Source organism: Squalius cephalus (genome assembly GCF_949319135.1).
Source record: "Squalius cephalus genome assembly, chromosome: 17".
In the NCBI taxonomy this organism is placed as follows: Eukaryota; Metazoa; Chordata; class Actinopteri; order Cypriniformes; family Leuciscidae; genus Squalius; species Squalius cephalus.
The window spans coordinates 12,409,370-12,428,313 of record NC_137138.1 but is presented as its reverse complement, the minus strand read 5'-3'; the positions used below and the strand labels follow the sequence as shown (position 1 = coordinate 12,428,313).

Genomic DNA, 18,944 nt, shown 5'->3' with positions numbered 1-18,944 from the left:
TAAGACATTGTACTTTTATTATAATGCATTCATCTCCTTCTGAATTCGTTAGGTCGGTTCCTGGACAATGCCAGTCATTTAGTTCATGTCCCTTGTAGATAATACGTGCCATTTAGATAAAGGCTGAGTGAGATAATGAACTCCTAAAAGACATATCATATCATATTTGCATTTTATCTGCTCTCACGATGGCTTGTGTCGTTGTGTGAAAGAACATCTAGCGAGACAAAAATTCTGAAGACACGCTTCATCACAGTGACACTAACGCCTTTGTGGTGCTTTCACGGCTAAATGACACAGCAAAAAAAGAAATTTGCAGTGTGCCCTGCATGTGTTTAGAACTTCAGTGGTATAGTGGCATTTCATTGCCATTTACTAGCATAGTTGTGGGTATTTGGTGACGGATGCTTGTATGGTTTAGTGCCTGAAGCAATGGCCTAAAGAACAGCAAGGTGATTTATTCAGTACTCAAGCCACAGAAATTCATTGGTAAAAGAACATTTTAAGTTTTTGGACAAAATATATTTCACCTTTGTAAGAGTCTAATTCATTTCTCTCTCTATATATAAATTCCCTCAAATAATACATCACAAAGGCTTGGCACCCATTGAGGCTCCACTATAGTTATATAGACATGAGACAAGCAGAACTGTTCAAACTTTTTTTTAGCTTTCAAGGAGAATGAGTTAACAGCACGACCATGACTTGCAAAACATCTCTCAAAATTCTGGGGTTGGACACATAAAAGAAAGTCGCAGAGAAAACAGAGGAGAAAATATGTCCATTGAATGTCTGGAACATAAAAGCAAGGTAAGACTAGGATATTTCATTTATGTGACTAGCTAACATTTCAAGACATTCTATGCTGGATAAGAATTAAAGTATAAGCTTATAAACTTTTATGTCACTTAACAACTTTATCAGACATTTCAGTTACACTTTATGTCTGTGTTACAGTGTAATTATTTATTATATAAATACTGAGTAACAATAATTAACTACATGTACTTACTCCATATGGTTATTAGAGGTGGACAGTAACAAAGTACATTTACTTGAGTACTGTACTTAAGGACACTTTTTGAGTATCTGTACTTTACTTAAGTATTATTTTTTCTGGAAACTCTTTACTTTAACTTCACTATGAAAGACAAATATTGTTGTTTTTTAGTTCATTTCTGTCAAGGACCTTGAGTAGAAAGCAGTAACGTCAGTCAGGGGATGATTTTGGTTGGAAATAAAATTCGGGTTGACATCAGAAATCAACATCAGTCGGGTTCTGACGTCAACCCGAATTTCATTTTCAAACACAATACAACATCTGTCCAACGTTGGAGATTAACATCAGTCTGATGTTGGATTCTGACGTCAACCTGATTTTCATTTTCAACCACAATACAACGTCTGTCCAACGTTGAAGATTAACGTCAATCTAATGTTGGATTCTGACATCAACCTGATTTTCATTTTCAGTGTTGGGTTTGGTCTTCTATATGCGAATTTTGTCATTGTTTTGGAGCACACTAGCTTATAGATAACAGTAAGGCTAACATATTCATACTTAAAGCAAAAAAACTGGGCACTATTTGAGGGAACAGCCATTTGGGTGTTGGGTGAGGGAACAGCCATTTGGGTGAGATTGCACTTATTCAATCTCACATTCAATCCCAGTACTGGAACTGTGTTCTAGAAATAAACTTGATATTGATATGAGGGTAGGTAGGCAGGCATATATTCAGAGGCATAAGGTACTGTAAGTATTACATACAACAATGCAACAATAATAAAACAATGCATTGACACTTACTTTTTACTTTTGATACTGAAGTACTTTTAAAAACGAGTACTTTTACTAAAGTAAAAATCGGTCTTTACAACTTTTACTTGTAACGGAGTAATATTTGACCAGTAGTATCTTCACTCAAGTAAGGAAGTTGTGTACTTTGTCCACCTCTGATGGTTAGGGTTATAATTAGGTTTAGGGTTAGGTTTAAGGTTAGTTCCATAAGCACAATTTATAGTAATTTATATAGTAACTACAAGTAACATGTAACAAAAACACTGTAAAATGGTGTTACCGACATTTCTGTTATTTGCTGAGCAATAATAAAGATGATATTGAAGATGTCTCTATTGAAGATGATAACCTTAAATAAAGAATTAAATGTTTGTTTTGCTTTGAAATTACTGTTTTATCCAATCAGTCCAATGTTTCTTTACACACAGATGCGTTTGCCTTTGTCTTTCTATCTGCTGAGCGTGTGTCTCGGGTTTTTGTGTGTGATAATCGTGTTTCTGTGGAGTGGAATCTGGAGAGGAGGGTTTGCTTGGGATGGTTCATTTCTGCAGTTTAACTGGCACCCGGTCCTCATGGTGACGAGTCTTGTGGTGTTATATGGAAATGGTGAGAACTCTCTTTCTGTCTCACATGTTAACACTTTTTCTATTGCTCTCTTGTTTTAAAGGGGGGGTGAAATGCTCATTTTCACTCAATCTCCTGTTAATCTTGAGTACCTATAGAGTAATATTGCATCCTTCATATCTCCAAAAAGTCTTTTGTTTTATTATATTTATTAAAGAAAGATAGGGTGTACCGAGTCTTTCCGGAAAAAAACGAGCGGCTGGGGGCGGGCCGTGTGGGCGAAGCTTAGCTGTGCTAACGCACCGAGCTCGGAGCTAGTGACAACACACAGAGACATTATTTGTTCAACAGTTACTCACCGTCCGGTTCCAACGCACGAGCGCGAACCTTTATCATTGCGACTGCTCGATCCTTAAGCATTAGACGATCTGCAAATCCGTCGATCTGGGCTTTGTTTATAAAACAATCATCGTCGAAATGCGAGGAACAACAGTCTTACACAACTCCGTTTATGCTCAGGAAAACAAACTCCATTCACGGGTTCCTTAACGCTGGGTTCTTTGGGAATCTGTGCAGGGTTGTCTTGCCCTGGCAACCAAAAACACACTTCTTTGGTGACATTGACTTCCCAAAAGCCGTGCAGGGCGCTTTGATGGCGAACTGCTTTCACTCTCTTGCTCTGGTCTAAGAGTGTGCGCGCGGCCGCGATCTTACCGGAGAAGTGCCCTTAGGACCCATATAAGGAAATTCCGTTACATCTGACGTCACACATACCCATACTCGAAAAAAACTTTCCGAAACTTGTGACAAACCGGAAGGAGTATTTTTGGAACAAAAATACTCCTTCAAACGTACAACTTAGTTTTTGAAACTTTGTCCATGTTTAGCATGGGAATCCAACTCTTTACCAGTGTAAAAAACTCAGTATGCATGAAATAGCATTTCACCCCCCCTTTAACTGGCAGACCTCTTCTCTTCTCTTTCCTTTTCTGGTTAATGGTCTTGCTCCAGACAGTCTCATAATAATTTCTGTTTAATAACGCAATTTTTACTCCGAGATGGCAGTGAGATTAAATGGAGAGCAAATCGAGATTTGGCTTAAAGAGATAGTTCACAGAAAAAGGATAATTCTGTCATATTTTAATTTATAACTTAAGCTATGTCATTCCAAACCTGTATGACTTTCTTTATTGTGGAACACGAAATGTGATCTGTCACACCCGTCTGACAAAATCAGTGCTGAACAAGTGCCCTAAGTGTGTGAGTCATATTTTCCACCACATTTAACAACAAAATGTTAGGTAAATGTGTAATGATATAACAAGGATTTAATTAAACACAAACAGCTGTGCTCGTCTCTAATGGCCAGTCTTTCAAGCTGTATGTTGTAGTTCATTTGCTATATGAATAATGAGTGAGCAAAGCTGTTTGTTTGTGAAACATAGATGTGAAGATGAGGGAGGATATTCAATAACCATTTTATTCTTAGTTTTAGCAGTGAACTTTTGTTTTGAAACTCACATGGGAGAAAGGTCAAAAGTAAAAACTATGGAGGAACCAGTTTTAGATGGTAATACTGTTACTTTAATATGCCATGAGACTGATTACCACTTTCATAATTCTTAGTATTATTTAGACTACCGTTCAAAAGTTTGTTGAAAAAGTTGATTAATAATATATTCAACAGGGTATTGGGGCAAAAGGCACATCTTACGAAAAATTTTCACTACACCTATGGTGTATGATTGCAGAAAATATATAGACTATGTTTATATTGAACATTGATGGAGCAACAGATTTTGTTGTGTAAATAAATCATAAAAGTGGTTTATTTTGTTTAAAAATCTTCTAAATGTATGATATGCATGTAAAATATTATTACAGTTTAAAATAACTCTTTTCTATTTTAATATTTTTTTTTATGTGAATAATTAAAAAAGACTGAATGGCAAAGCTGAACTCCAGTCTTCAGTGTCACATGATCCTCCAAAAAACATTTGGTGCGCAAAAAATATTTGAAAATACAAGAAACATTTCTTATTGATTATTCAATATTACGCTGCTCAATATTTTTGTGGAATATTTTTTTCAAGATTCTTTGATGAATTCAAACTTGAACAGCGTTAATATGAAATAGATTTTTTTTGTAACATTCTAAAAATGTTATACTGTCGCATTTGATCAATTTTATGTATCCTTTATGGAAAAAGATTGTATTTTTTTGAGCGGTAATGTACATGGTATCTTCCAAAGAAATGACTTCCAGGAAAAACACATGGTACCACCATGTTCATATGTCCAAAAATGATATTCAGATACAGTTTTCTCTTTTCTCTGTGTCTGTCTGTCTCTCTCTTAGCCATAGTCCTGTACCGTGTTCCTCTCACCTGGAGCAGGTGGTGGTGTAAGTTGGCCCATGCAGGGCTGTTGTTCATGGCAGTGGTGTTGGCTGTGGTAGGGTTGTGTGCTGCCTTTGATTTTCACAGTGCCAACAACATCCCTCATCTGTATTCCTTACACAGCTGGACTGGGATCTCCACAGTGGCTTTATTCACTTTGCAGGTATACCACATGGGATAGCCTGATGAATGAAAATTATTTTCACTGCTTCATGCATGGTAAAGTTTCTGCTCCATCACATTTCAATGGAATGATGCTTGACATCTCCTCCTCTGCCTTTGTCCTCTGATTGAATAGTGGTTTGTGGGTCTTTGCGCTTTCTTGTTGCCCTGGACCCCTTTGGCTATCAGAGCCAGCCTGAAACCTCTCCACATCTGGATGGGCATGGCCATCTTCATCCTGAGTCTCATCACCAGCCTGTCTGGGATCAATGAGAAACTACTACTGACGCTGTGAGGCACAATCCTACAATCACACTCATGTAGCTACAAGAAATGGCTGCAATTTATCTTATTCAGATAAATAATAACTTTTCCCTTTGAACTAGTGTAAGAAGCTTATTATGGTGAAACCACCCATCTAATGATTTTTCATTTTCATTCATTGTGTGTTTTGTTGACGGCTGAGTTGTTTGGATCTGTTTCAATATTCCCAACCAATTTTGTCTCTGCAGAAACGGGAGAAATGGGAGCAATACAGAACCATATACGGCGCTGCCTGCTGAAGCTCTGTTTGCAAACTCATTAGGTGTTTTAGTTGTTGTTTTTGGATTGGTAGTGCTGAAAATACTGTCCAATTCGAAATGGAAGAATCCAGAGTTTGAGAATGAAACTGACAGGGTGAGTATGATGACATTCACTTTAAGATGCCAAAAATGAATTATAAGAATAGACACTATACCGTTTAAAAGTTTTTGGTAGTAAGATTTTTGTTTTGTTGAAAGAAATTTGCACTTTTATTCAGCAAGAATCCACTGAATTGTTCAAAAGTGACAGCAAAGACATTTATAATGTTACAAAAGATTTATATTTCAAATAAATGCTTTTCATTTTTCTTTTATCAAAGAATCATGAAAAAGGTATCATGGTTTCCACAAAATATTAATCAACTGTTTTCAGCATTGATAATAAAATAAATGTTTCTTGAGCACCAAATCAGCATATTGGAATGATTTCTGAAGGATCATGTGACACTGAAGACTGGAGTAATGATGCTGAAAATTCAAATTGTAAAATAGTTTAAAATATAAAACTTTATCAAAATGATCTATATAGACCGAAACATTTGCACGGTAGTATATATTTGTTGTCTGGCTTTTTCTTTTTTTTTTTTTTTTTTTTTACATTTGTGGCATTACCTTAAGTGCTGAACAACAGAAAGGCAATGGCTGATTTTTTTTCTTTTCTTTTTAATTTCATTTGTAGCCTTTGCTGACAGATGCCAGATGACGATTGGAGTAAACAAGATAAAAGAAGAAACACACTTTGGGTCACAATTATACAAATCATGATTTGATTACTCTGTGGCAGCTTATTGTTTTTATGTCTTGTTCATCTACTCATCTAAAACATCTGAATGCCAATTGATTGACATGTAACCTTATCAATGTTAAAGACAGACCTCTTGTGGTTATCAAAAATATTGCAAGAAAAAACTCAATAAATTTATCAGCTTACATGTAGACTTCTATATATTATGTATTTTACGTTACACTTTTCATTTTATTTGTTTAATAATTTTTTTATTGTAAAGTTATTGAATTGTACTGTAGTCCTGAGGAAAAGTGGAGATGCCGGGGATTGAACCCGGGGCCTCATACATGCAAAGCATGCGCTCTACCACTGAGCTACATCCCCTTATGAAACCATTCGGTGTGGGTTGCTACCATAGCTTTGTAGAAGACCATTTATGAAATTAAATATTATTTTTAGCATATATAAAATGTGATATTGCCACTTTGTATCAGCTAAATTGTTTAAAAAAAAAAAACTCCGTAGCTATATTCTAATAATTCGTTGAAATAAAATTTATGAATTAAGAATTTTATAATAAGTACAGGAGTGCAATAAATTACATAAGATAATTAACGTTTCTGACTGCATTACATATTTCTAGATATTTAATATGATGGATTTTCCTCTTATAGCAGTGTACGTGCAGCCTTCGTTGTGGTGGCACCGACATCCCTTACTCATCGATTACGGTGCTGATTGGTTTAAAATTCCACCCAAGCTGATGGTGGCCAATGAAAATAATTTACGTTGAGTTCTAATAATGACATCTCGTCATTTCGTTCATCGGTGTGTTGTGTGCCTGGAAACTCGCAGGTGAATGTGTGTACACGCAGATGACGAACCACACACAGGCGCTCTGAAATGGGATGTTTCATAGGCTAAAGACTACGACAAACGCCGGGCGGACTGCTGAATTTGAAGCGGATTTTTATTCTATATCAAAGGCATGTCCACTTTTGTGGTGAGTGAAAGTTTAAACGTAAAATGCTGTGGTTTTTGTGTTAGCTTGCTAAAGTTGTTAGCTTGATTAAGTGTGCAAAATCTGCGTGCAGCTTTTAACTTTCTGGACAATTGTGATTCAGTACAGTAGTCAATATTTGCATTATCAACCTGGTATCGTTTTATAACTACCCATTATTTTATTAAACTAACGTTAGTTGCAGGCCTTATATGAAAAATATAGAAATGTAACGTTAAACGGTTAGTGATGCATTAGGCCCATTTAAGCATATGTATTACATCTACAACATTTACATGAATAATAGCATTTTGCAAACAAGAGTTTTTTGGAGTACCTTAGATCGTGGTTGTAATAATTTCTCATATTGTTGACAAACTTGCCGCCGAGCCAAGTTTCATTGGTTTTCGGCGGCAATGCTTACGATTACCACAAGGGGGTCTTAAAGAAATGCATAGCAAAACAATACGTTAAATATCTGCAATTCACCTCAAACGACGAGTAGATAAATTTTGCATGTTGATTCAGTTTAAACGAAATAATCTGTTTGTGGAAGTTTTTATGTGTGCAGAACAGGAGGTAACAGATTTCAGGAAGCTCTAATGATGTCTTGTCAGATTTGATGCTCCTACTGTAAATCTGTAACTGTTCACATCAGAGCAAAATGCCTTCTAGGTCGGATATAAAATAATTTTAGACATCGCCAAAGTGAACTTGAGAAGCATTACATACAGTCTATATGATAATATAGTAATGATGATAATAATATAATGTAAAGTAAGAATTTAAACACTGTAGCGCCCTGATGGGCTGGACCATTTTATGCATGACATTTTATTAATCTGATGCATCATTTTAATAATCTGAAGCATAGTTTTAATAATTTGATCCATAAATAACAAACAGGCTTTTATTCACATTTAAACATTCATCAACTCACATGTTATGATAAACAGAAGCTCAAGCATGTTCGCTTGAAGTGAGAGAGCCAATGAGGTTTGTTCTCTTGCTTCAAGCAGGTTCGGTTGAGCTTCTGTTTATGTTTGCTGATCAATGTTTATATGTGAAGAAAAGCCTAAATTAAATCTGTTCAGCGTATAAAACGACCGTGTCTTTATAAACTTTTTGAAGTGTCAAAGTGGTAGTTGCGTGGACTGTCAATAGAGGGACAGAAATCTTTCAGATTTCATTGAAAATATCTTAATTTGTGTTGCGAAGATGAACTAAAGTCTTAGGGGTTTGGATCGAAATGAGGGTGAGTAAATGATGACAGGATTTAATTTTGGGGTGAAATAACCCTTTATTCTACAGCGACCTCCATTTACTGATTTCTCCCAGTTAGAACTAAATAAAAATGACTTCTTTATGTATTCAGATCAGAACAATAAAGTATGTTTTTTTAAGTATGCCAGCCCTAAACAGCTGTCAGCACAGTAATAGGGCTACTTATTCAATACAATGTCTCCTTTAGAGTTGCATTCACAAGGATGTCTGCAATTGTTTTTCTAGGCCCATCCCTCGGTTCGTGTCAGAGGAACAGAGCACGCATACACACCTGTGCTGTGTCAGGATGAGAAGTGTTTAGGGCAGGAGAAAGGAGTGCACATGCACTGCCCCCTCTGTTCTGTGGCCGAGGCTTACCAAGATCCCATCATCCTGCGAGCTCACTTCCGCATCAAACACGTGGACAAAGGCATTGACTTTGCAGGTGAGGAACATAAAATTTAGCTTTTATGACTGATGCTCTTTGAAATCAGTCTCTCTCTTACACTTATTTTTTATGGACAGGCTTGAAGGTGCTGCGCTGCTGTATCCATTGCGAGATTGTGGGAACTATTAAAGGAGAAAAGAGGTTTAAAGGTGCTCATTGGCACTGTTACCGCTGTAGAAATGGTTTCAACAGGCGGGACGAGGCCATCAAACACTACAAAACACACTTCAGAAATCCCCACACCACATTCCAGATCCAAGTCACTCAGGTAAAGGTGGATAACATCGGGCTAAAGGTCCATTCACACCAAGAACGATAACTACAAAAATAACTGTTTTAGCGACCACACCAATGTATGGTGATGTTCTGTTTATAATAAGTGCACACTATAGTTATATTGTCTGCCACTTTGAATGCTCAAGCTCTTTTAAGTCATGTGGATTCTGATTGGCTGATGCTTTTATCATTCATCAGCTGAAAAAAAGATATCATTCCTCTCTGTCATTAACGTAATAGTTGTGGTGTTGACTTGCCTAGTTTTTCATCAAATTAGAATATTTTTTTAAATGTTATAGTCATCGTCCTTAGTGTGAACAGCCTTTTTTTCGCATTGGATCGCTCTTTTTGAACCCAATAATGTTTGCATGATTCCTCTCCCAGAATGTGAACTGCCGACAGTATTATGGGGAGAGCTCAGAGGCTCATGGTAAAGCATATGAAGGGCTGGCAGTGAGTCTTGGACCAGGTGGAGATGGCATTGGATCCATATTAACTCAGCCCATCCTGACCACTGGCACTGAAACCCTATTGACTGTGGAGCCAAAGGTAGACTGTCCAAGTTTTATTTTGGGCATTTCATTAAAGGGAACCTATTATGCTCTTTTTCAAAGTCTTCATTTTGGTTTTGGGGTCTACTAGAACAGGTTTTCATGCTTGAAAGTTAAAAAAAACACTTATTTTCACATATTTTACATCATTGCAGCACCTCTCTTCCCAGTCCGTCAGTAACGATATGTTTAAAGGGGGGGTGAAATGCTCATTTTCACTCAATCTCCTGTTAATCTTGAGTACCTATAGAGTAATATTGCATCCTTCATATCTCCAAAAAGTATTTTGTTTTATTAAATTTTTAACATAAAGATAGGCTGTACCGAGTCTTTCCGGAAAAAAACGAGCGGCTGGGGGCGGGCCGTGTGGGCGAAGCTTAGCTGTGCTAACGCGCCGAGCTAGTGACAACACACAGAGACATTTGTTCAACAAACAGTTTTACTCACCGTCCGGTTCCAACGCACGACCGCGAACCTTTATCATTGTGACTGCTCGATCCTTAAGCATTAGACGATCTGCAAATCCGTAGATCTGGGCTTTGTTTATAAAACAATCATCGTCGAAATGCAGGGAACAAAAGTCTTACACAACTCCGTTTATGCTCAGGAAAACAAACTCCATCCACGGGTTCCTTAACGCTGGGTTCTTTGGGAATCTGTGCAGGGTTGTCTTGCCCTGGCAACCAAAAACACACTTCTTTGGTGACATTGACTTCCCAAAAGCCGGGCAGGGCGCTTTGATGGCGAACTGCTTTCACTCTCTTGCTCTGGTCTACGAGTGCGCGCGCGGCCGCGATCTTACCGGAGAAGTGCCCTTAGGACCCATATAAGGAAATTCCGCCCTATCTTACGTAAGACAGAGCCATACTCGGAAAAAAACTTTCCGAAACTTGTGACAAACCGGAAGGAGTATTTTTGGAACAAAAATACTCCTTCAAACGTACAACTTAGTTTTTGAAACTTTTTCCATGTTTAGCATGGGAATCCAACTCTTTACCAGTGTAAAAAACTCAGTATGCATGAAATAGCATTTCACCCCCCCTTTAAGTCCTAACTCTATGAAGCCCCTCCTTCCGAAAAGCACAATATGCTCTGATTGGTGTGTTGTGATTGGTCAACCTCTTCAAGCGTGTTTGGGAAGTGTTACGACCTTTAGCATAACCGTGAATTTCAGCAGACTACTAACGCAACTCAACCAGGCCTCGCCCGTTTTAATTCGCCGCCTTGGGCGGGAATTATTTAAATACATTTAAATTTTGACGTGTACATTCTCGGAAGAAAACTCAAGACTACAATTAACTCATTTCCAGGAGTTCAGAAACACTAGTGAATATTGATATAGAGAAAAACTCCATTTGGAGTGCGTTATACAAAAGCAACATTATACAAAAATGAAGTTTAAAAGCATAGTAGGACCCTCTTAATAAGTGTGATCTACTACTAAACCGCTTAGTGTTTGATTTGAAATATTGTTGTCGACCTTTCCTATGTGTTTGAAGGAAGACGGTGAGAGGAATGGGATCCCACTGGGTGCTGAGGAGGAGGTGGGGTCTTCCCAGAATTCATCTGATGGGACACAGACTCTTGTTCTTATGGACCCTGATGGACAGGGAAACAGTGTGATCTATGACATGGCTACTGGTATCATTACTGAACAGGTCATTGATAACATGAATCACAGAACATATTACTGTTTTATGGTATTTAATGATGAATGAAAAATTCTAATTAGATTTGTCCATTTATCTATCATTATTGATGCAGCTAGATGTTTTTGAAGCTTTTTTTTTTTTAATTTGGGGTTAGTATGTTTTGTTTTTGTTTTTTTTGTTTTTTTTTTAAGTAGGAGTGATCAAAATGCTTTGTCACTGTAATTTCAGGACGCAGAAGGTTTGGAACAGACCCTGCTACAGAAACGACTCCTGGAGCTCCACCAGCAGATGTACACACTCCGTCAGGAGAAAGACAATATGGAGAAGACACTACAAGCTGAGATTAAACAACTCAAAGAACAGGTATACCTGCAATTAGTTTATATTTCGCCTTTTTTTTGTAAAATGTCATTAAAGTTATATTCTATATTTATTTTTTTCTCTATGTAGTCTTCTTTTGCATTTCTTCTATTTTCCTTTTAGGTTGCAAGTCTGGTTCAATCTAATGTTAGGATGTTTGAGGAACTGCAAGCATATCAATGTCCAGATCACAGCCAGCAGAAGGTGGCCAAGCTTGTAAGTGTTCAGAATGTAATGGCTTGGGCTACTTCAAATTGATATTTCTCCTGGGGAAAACTGTCTTACTTTTTTATTGTTAGATGGAAAACCTTGAAGCGCAGCACAAGGAGCTCCTGCAGGCCCAGTTGGCCTCACTCAGGAGAGAGATCCTGTCAGGAGCAGATAACATGCCAATCAATGGACACAAGGGTGCACTGCAGCTCAATGTGGATCTAGAAGAGCCACAAACTGAAGTTATCAGTGGCACTTTAACAGGACTGGAGGATATGGATGTACAATTACAAACTGAGCAGCATGAGGCACTAAGACCCACAGAGCTCGAACTAGTGCCAACCGATACAATCCCCTGTTTGGAGAGCCCCGGCTTGGACTTAGATTTGCCAAACACTGCCTTGACTACATCTAAGGTTTTAGAGGATAAACAGGAAGTGTCATTGTCCCTTGTGTCGTCTAAGAAGCGCAGCTCAGCGGATGACTCAGACACAGTTGAAAGCAAAGTACAAAGAGTCAGCTGAGAATGACTTGACATTAGAAACACTCGTCTCCATTCCTTTTTCTTAACGCTTTTACATTTCCACACATTTCCAGGTCAAAAATCATGTCTGTATTCTGTCAATTGACGTAATATACATATACATTTCCGTGATGCAATATTTTTTACCTTAAATCTCCTTTCCATGCTTATTTATATTAAATGCTGCGTTAGCATTGACTCATATGCTCTTGTCACTCAAAAAATGTCCGCATTAAATTTCATTTAGCTTCTGTTGTTCTTTGAGCATAAATAGAAGCATGTTACTGATCTTGAATTCATAAACGTTTTATGTTAAATTGTTCAATTGTTTAACCGGTGCATTACTTTTACCATGCGTTGGGAACTGTTACTTTTCACAACGCTGATCCAGATGGACCAGATCCTTTGTGATTAAATGTAAAACACATTGTATAATTTGTACGTAGATTGATGTGGTATATGTCAGGTTTCATTATGTTATAATGTTTAGTATGTGAATTTATCCACTGAGATAAACATGGTTCTGGGATTTGAATGCGGCTCATGGAGGATTTAGGGATTTACTCAACTTTTACTTTATAACATTCAGCGAATGACCAACATCAGTGTGACACTGGGTAATACATGGGCAGTAGATGCATTTATACATCTCTAAATAAAAATAAAAAATGTCTCTCTCCCTCTTTTTACGGTGGATTTTCAATTTAATGGCGTTGAAATAATATTCTCAGTATCGTAAATTATCACCAAATGCCACCTCCGTGCTGTTGACCTATCACAGTCCTTTATTATCACTTAATTTTGTACTTTTTTAAAATACTATCTTTTATGTTATGGTTTTCGAAATTAAATTACATTATTTAAACAATTATTCGTCCTACTGCACAGGTTTAAATTTCGAATCAATGCTCAATGGGGGAAATTAGTTTGCTGACCCACCAAGCGCCCCCTGGAGGAAGACAACCGCCAACACCTTCTCCAGACCTGACGGTGGCAACACATGCTGGTTGGCGTTATCAAGCAAGAAAAAAAAAAAAAAAAAAAATACTGGAAGAAGGACGCGGACATTTCTCTAGTACACTGTGAGTATTATATTATACTTTAACGTCTGATTTAAAACCTAAACAACGTTTCTATGTATAATATAAACAGGAAGGGAACAGCAATATGTAATTATCGAATTCAGTATGTACTGCTAATTAATGTGGCAACTAGGCTGTTATACGTGCACAATCACTTTAAATGTATAAAGCTTGGTTGTTTTTGTGCAACATTTATAATAATGTATTATTATTCAAAGGTCATTTACCAAGGCAAGACACCCCACGCATCACGGTTGGCGTTAAATACATTTCACGAGAGGAGATTAGTGTGTTCAGCAGCACTGACACAGGAATGCGCGCTTGTTTCATGTGTTTTTATAGTGTTTAGGTGGTGCATATGTCACAGTCAGCACAGCCCGGGACGATGCCCACAGCTCCGGATTCCCCCTCTCTGAGCGTCACCGTCAGCGGGAATGTCCAGAAATACAGCATCAAGAAGAAAAAGGTCTTAAATGCGGAGGAGACTGAGCTGTTCGAGCTCACTCAGGCTGCTGGGATAGTCATTGATCAAGAGGTGTTTAAGTGAGTCACACAAAATCAAACGGATAGTGCCAATAGGGTTCTTTAAGGGATAGTTCACTCAAAAATGTAAATTCTGCCATCATATACTCACCCTCAAGTTGTTCCAAACCTGTAGAAATTTCTTTCTTCTGCCAAACACAAAGGAGGATATTTTGAAGATATTTCCATAGTATTTCACCCCCATACTGTGGAAGTCATTGGTGCCCCACGACTGTTTGGTTGCCAACATTCTTCAAAATATCTTCAAATTTTCATTTTAGGGTGAACTATCCCAGACAGGAACATAGTGTCGGCCCAGATCCGGCCCGTGTGGTATCCACATGTACCAGATGTGGGCCAACTCTATGTTGCTGTCTGGGATCCTTTCAAAGCAAGACACTACAGGTGAATAAGATAAAAATAGATATCACCATACTTCCCAAGTTGATGAATGACAGTAAATGAAGACTATTGTTTTTGGAAATGTTGTTTGAATATGCAAATGATGCATTGCATAATAATTAAATATGCTCTAATTTGCATACACTTCCAGCGGCCAGTTGCACAAACTTAGCCATGTTAAGACTGTGTCTTAAGAAATAGTTTGACCAACTAGCAGTTAAATAAGAGATAATCAGCCTTACATTTCCCATTGAAATTAGACAGATCTACCTTTTAATGTAACTGACTTGTCTTGAAGAAGAAAAATGAGATGGCTAACTTTTAAGAAACCAGCTACCTGACCAGAAATCTAAACATTGGATAAAGCCAAGTTCAAAATTATTGTTTTGTTTTGGTGACATATTAAAGTTAAATGTTTTTACTGAGGGGATTTTGAATATCTCTTTTTTATCACACCATAAATCAGAAAATACTGTCAAGAGCCAGAAAAAAAGTAAGATAAATTAGGCAAATGATACATGAACAAACTTCTGTAAAAACCTTCAGAAAATTGCTTAGAATAAAACTGTAAAGTTGGCGTAAGTGCTACTGAAGTGGAGATTTATGGCTTCGTGCAGGAGAGAAAACGACCGTAAAAGATACATTTTCCATTAATCTACTGATGCAAATAGTTAAAATGTAGTCAAATAATCAGTCATTACTTAAAATAAATGTAAATAAAATGTACTTTTTTTTGTTGCTAGTTTCCAAGACAACATTTCTCATTTATTTAATTTAACTTGATGTACTAAAATAACTAAAACTGATATCAAAAAAATTAATAAAAACTATATAGACATATTACAAAAACCCGATACGCACAACAAAATTATTAAAACTTTAACTAAAATGAAAACTATAAAAATAGCAAATTCAAGATATTAATAAAAACTACAAATGCTGTTTAAATGATACTAAAATAACACTAGTGTGAACTGTAATTAGGGTAGTTCATAATTGCCAATGAACTTTAAGACCATGTAGAATTGTTAGTTAATAGAAATATTAATTTATTGAACACTGTCATCTTTAATTCCATTGCTGATGCCACTTCCATAAAAACAATATGACATTTTTTTCTAAGGCACGTTTCTAAATGCTACTTAAATGCCCTAATTAAACTAAAGCCTAATCCTGGCTTAATCAAAGCCCTGTCTGTGAAACCGGGCCTTTGCATCTGTAATAAAATCTCTGAGACACGTAACCTCTTTTACTGAGTTTGCACTTTTTGTCAGTTAATGTGTCTCGAGATTCTAAACGAACTCTTCTCGCTCTACTACAGGATCATAGTGGACCTGCTGAAGATGAACGTTGCTCCTCTGGCAGTCTTTCAGACCCTAAAGACCATGTGTGCGGGGCAGAAGGTCTCTGAAGCGTCCACTGGTGACACATCCACAGCGTCCCACACCACCGCTGCACCTTCAGAGTCTAGAGGTGAGTGGTACCAAAGCATAATGTGCCACAGTATTACATGAGCTGGAAAATAGGTGATGTCCAACACAAAACAACATCTCTGCTGTTCTGGTAGTAGCTTTGAACTCTCTTTGATCACTTTCTCCGTGTTTTGTGCTAGCATTGTTTAATTGAATCTGTGTGACTTCCTTTAGAAGAAGAATGTGTGGTCTCAGGAAAAAGCTCTAAAACTGCAGCCCCTCCCTCTGCACCGGTGTCCCGCCCACCTAGGGGAGGGGCTAAGATAGTGGTCTACAGCAGTGGTGACACGAGCGCTCCTATCTCTCAAGGTTTTTCTTCTCTCTGTCTTTTAGCTTGGAACCTTCATCCTTTTTTTAATTCCGATGTTTGCGAGTTCAAGGTCTTCTCTTCACTCCCATGAACTATTGCAGCACATTTCTCATGCTGACATAACTAATTCCTGCCTCAGCTTCATAGTGCCGTATATCTGTTCTCATTCTCATGCCTCGCCGATTGTGCCTGTGATTTGCGGGCTCGATGCTCCGAATATGGGGGTGAAATGCCCCAGATCGGCTTCTTTCATGTGTCTCATGGACTCTGTGACTCTCATCCGGCTATAAAGTCCTCTGGTTCTCATGGTAAATGAATGTCTGTTAATGGCGTGTGTCGAATGTGACACTGTAATGCACTAGTAAACCAGCATCCTGCAAAATTGTCTGCCACCAACTTTGAAAAGCATGCATGTGACTGTCAACTTCATAAACGGATGGTGTTTGTACATTTTTCCAATTCATCACTAATATCTAACCTCATTGCAACTGTAAACCATCTTGGATAGGTGTCGCCTGATTTTCCAAATCATTATAATGTCCTTTATACCCTAACATCTGACCTGCTCTATCATTTTGAGTCATTCTGACCCAGAAATACACAGATTCATGCACTAAATAATAAACAGAAAGTCTCAACACTCTCTAATTATGTAATTATATTTCTTCTTGTTTACATTGCAGTTTCATTCAAACATATGTTAAATAATTAAGACATCAATATCAGGTTAAAATATACTGATTTTATAATATATTTTAGACATATGCTCTTCTCTAATTGTTTCCATAACCACAATTGCACATGAAGTTTGCCATTTGGGACAAGGCCCGTGTAAGTCTCTATCCTCTCAAACTACTTAAAAATGGGTTTAAATAATTAGTTTTATATAGATGCATCATTTTTAATTTGATTGTCGTTCACAATGCTTCATTGGATTATAGTTCTCTTCCTCATTAAAGCTTTTAAGTGCTCAAACTTGTAACTTTTTGTCCGATTTTCGAATACTTTTGAAAAATTAATCGAAAAAATACTTCCAGAACCCAAAAAGTGGGTTGGCACTGTTGCACTCTAAAACTAATAGTTAATGTAGAAATGATGATGGGTTCACATGCGCTCCATGTTAAGACTGTGTCTTAAGAAATAGTTTGACCAACTAGCAGTTAAATAAGCGATAAAGAAGTCTTTCAAATTAACAAGAGTCTAAATACATGTTTTATGATAGTGTTCCTCCACAAACGCTTTGTTGCGACTTCTGACTCAAAATGATAGAGCGTGTCACATGAATGTCTTTTAATTATATTAACATGCTTTTCTTCTGTGTGTATTTGTGCAGTGCGCAGTAAAACAAGTTCAGGGCAAGGGGAGAAATCAGCGAGAGACGGTTCTAGCCAGCGAGTGCCACGGCAGGTCAGTGCCACCAGGGGGCAGAAGAGCGCCAAGAGCTCTGGCAGCAGCAGCTCGTCTTCTCAGCTCACCTCCAACTGAAGTTCTTCACCGATTAAACAACACATACTAAACTTGCTTGAATTACACTCCTATGTTCTGTTGAAGAAGGTTCCTGTACGATTGGCAGAAACTTTTCAACTGTAAACGATTTCCTCTTTGGGGATGTCTTTTGTGTTGTCTGAAAAACACTTGCTTTGCATCAAATTTGCATCTCGCCCAGGGATACTGTAGCTGAAGCACTTGTATGGAATTTTGTATGCCAGTTTAGTTAACACTTTCACACCAAGACAATTTGAGAAAAACAAAGAAAATATTTTTCCATCTTTAAACCTTCCTCTTCTGAAATTCAGTAGCTTTGAGGCTGCTGTGAACCAGATCTGTTTTAAGTTGTTCTTGTGTAAGACACTTTAAATGTCTTGATAGACTGTGATGAGATGGAAGTTAGTCATTATTTTCTATTATTTTCATTTGTGAAATGTGCTGTTTTTTTACATTATTTATTTTTCTTTTATCCAATATTTTCCAAGTACATCTCTGCATTTTTCAGTAAAAATATAAAACAATTATTGTATTTTACACTTTAATTCTGTACGTGATGTTGCAGTGTTAGTATACTATACATTAGTACTATGCATCAATCTATTATAAAGCAAAATAAGAGAGTCTGATCAATTTTGAGAAAGACTCACTGTTTCATTTCTTGTTGAAAAAGGTCCAAGGACACACAAGTACTTAATTGTGCAGTTACGTTGACTGTAGGAACTATGACTGCTGTCTTCATTCATTCTGACCTGAACTTCATATTCTATGTTGAATGAGTTTGATTCCCTGCCTTTCTCTATAAAAGCTGGAAAAGGCCAGGGCCAATGCAAGCACTTGTGTGTTTGTACACTGAACTTTCTTAAAGTGTGGTCACACTTGATGGCATGTGTAAGCCAAGGAAAAACCTCTTCACCTTTGAGACATGCACAATAAAGAACGTCTCTTCAGTAATGAGCTGCAGGCATATGAAAATGTTTAGTTTCCAAGTGAACAAGTAGTTCCAGGCAGGTCTTGACCGCATTGCATGTCCATATCACTTCGCCAAATGATTTCAGTCATTTCCAGCTTCAAAGGTCCTTGCACTGACCCTACAACAGCAAAAAAAAAAAAAAAAAAAACACGACACAAGCAAAAAAACATAGTAAACAAGA

The 18,944-nt window shown here is 37.4% G+C and overlaps 3 protein-coding genes across 8 annotated transcripts; all 3 read left to right on the top strand.

The window, feature by feature from the left end:
- The first annotated feature begins 346 nt into the window (after positions 1-346).
- On the top strand, positions 347-6,450 carry LOC307174651 (lysosomal membrane ascorbate-dependent ferrireductase CYB561A3). Its single transcript, XM_079898687.1, has 6 exons — positions 347-810; positions 2,227-2,404; positions 4,722-4,924; positions 5,060-5,214; positions 5,436-5,601; positions 6,187-6,450. The coding sequence occupies exons 1-6, from the start codon at positions 778-780 to the stop codon at positions 6,208-6,210; spliced, it is 759 nt and encodes a 252-aa protein (XP_079754813.1). The 5' UTR covers positions 347-777; the 3' UTR covers positions 6,211-6,450.
- Positions 6,451-7,035: 585 nt separating this feature from the next.
- LOC307174648 (uncharacterized protein) lies at positions 7,036-13,539 on the top strand. Its single transcript, XM_079898678.1, has 8 exons — positions 7,036-7,237; positions 8,744-8,942; positions 9,023-9,213; positions 9,606-9,770; positions 11,272-11,430; positions 11,653-11,787; positions 11,908-12,000; positions 12,084-13,539. The coding sequence occupies exons 1-8, from the start codon at positions 7,223-7,225 to the stop codon at positions 12,516-12,518; spliced, it is 1,392 nt and encodes a 463-aa protein (XP_079754804.1). The 5' UTR covers positions 7,036-7,222; the 3' UTR covers positions 12,519-13,539.
- Positions 13,493-18,885, top strand: mzt2b (mitotic spindle organizing protein 2B). 6 transcript variants are annotated; one of them, XM_079898682.1, is made up of 5 exons: positions 13,493-13,599; positions 13,942-14,142; positions 15,845-15,996; positions 16,170-16,304; positions 17,639-18,885. In XM_079898682.1, the coding sequence occupies exons 2-5, from the start codon at positions 13,958-13,960 to the stop codon at positions 17,788-17,790; spliced, it is 624 nt and encodes a 207-aa protein (XP_079754808.1). In that variant the 5' UTR covers positions 13,493-13,599; positions 13,942-13,957; the 3' UTR covers positions 17,791-18,885. The 6 variants fall into 6 exon arrangements, with proteins under 6 accessions (XP_079754808.1, XP_079754810.1, XP_079754807.1 ...); XM_079898681.1 differs by having other exon boundaries at positions 13,578-13,721; positions 13,888-14,142; XM_079898683.1 differs by having other exon boundaries at positions 13,590-13,686.
- Positions 18,886-18,944: the final 59 nt, after the last annotated feature.

Bases quoted from the DNA above. Each gene is read 5' to 3' on its own strand.
- LOC307174651 (XM_079898687.1), top strand. From the start codon at position 778: ATGTCCATTGAATGTCTGGAACATAAAAGCAAG. The intron at 811-2,226 runs GTAAGACTAGGA...CTTTACACACAG, and splicing joins GTCTGGAACATAAAAGCAAG to ATGCGTTTGCCTTTGTCTTT. The intron at 2,405-4,721 runs GTGAGAACTCTC...TCTCTCTCTTAG, and splicing joins TGTGGTGTTATATGGAAATG to CCATAGTCCTGTACCGTGTT.
- LOC307174648 (XM_079898678.1), top strand. The intron at 9,771-11,271 runs GTAGACTGTCCA...ATGTGTTTGAAG, and splicing joins TATTGACTGTGGAGCCAAAG to GAAGACGGTGAGAGGAATGG. The intron at 11,431-11,652 runs GTCATTGATAAC...CTGTAATTTCAG, and splicing joins CTGGTATCATTACTGAACAG to GACGCAGAAGGTTTGGAACA.
- mzt2b (XM_079898682.1), top strand. From the start codon at position 13,958: ATGTCACAGTCAGCACAGCCCGGGACGATGCCCACAGCTCCGGATTCC. The intron at 15,997-16,169 runs GTGAGTGGTACC...GACTTCCTTTAG, and splicing joins TGCACCTTCAGAGTCTAGAG to AAGAAGAATGTGTGGTCTCA. The intron at 16,305-17,638 runs GTTTTTCTTCTC...GTATTTGTGCAG, and splicing joins GAGCGCTCCTATCTCTCAAG to TGCGCAGTAAAACAAGTTCA.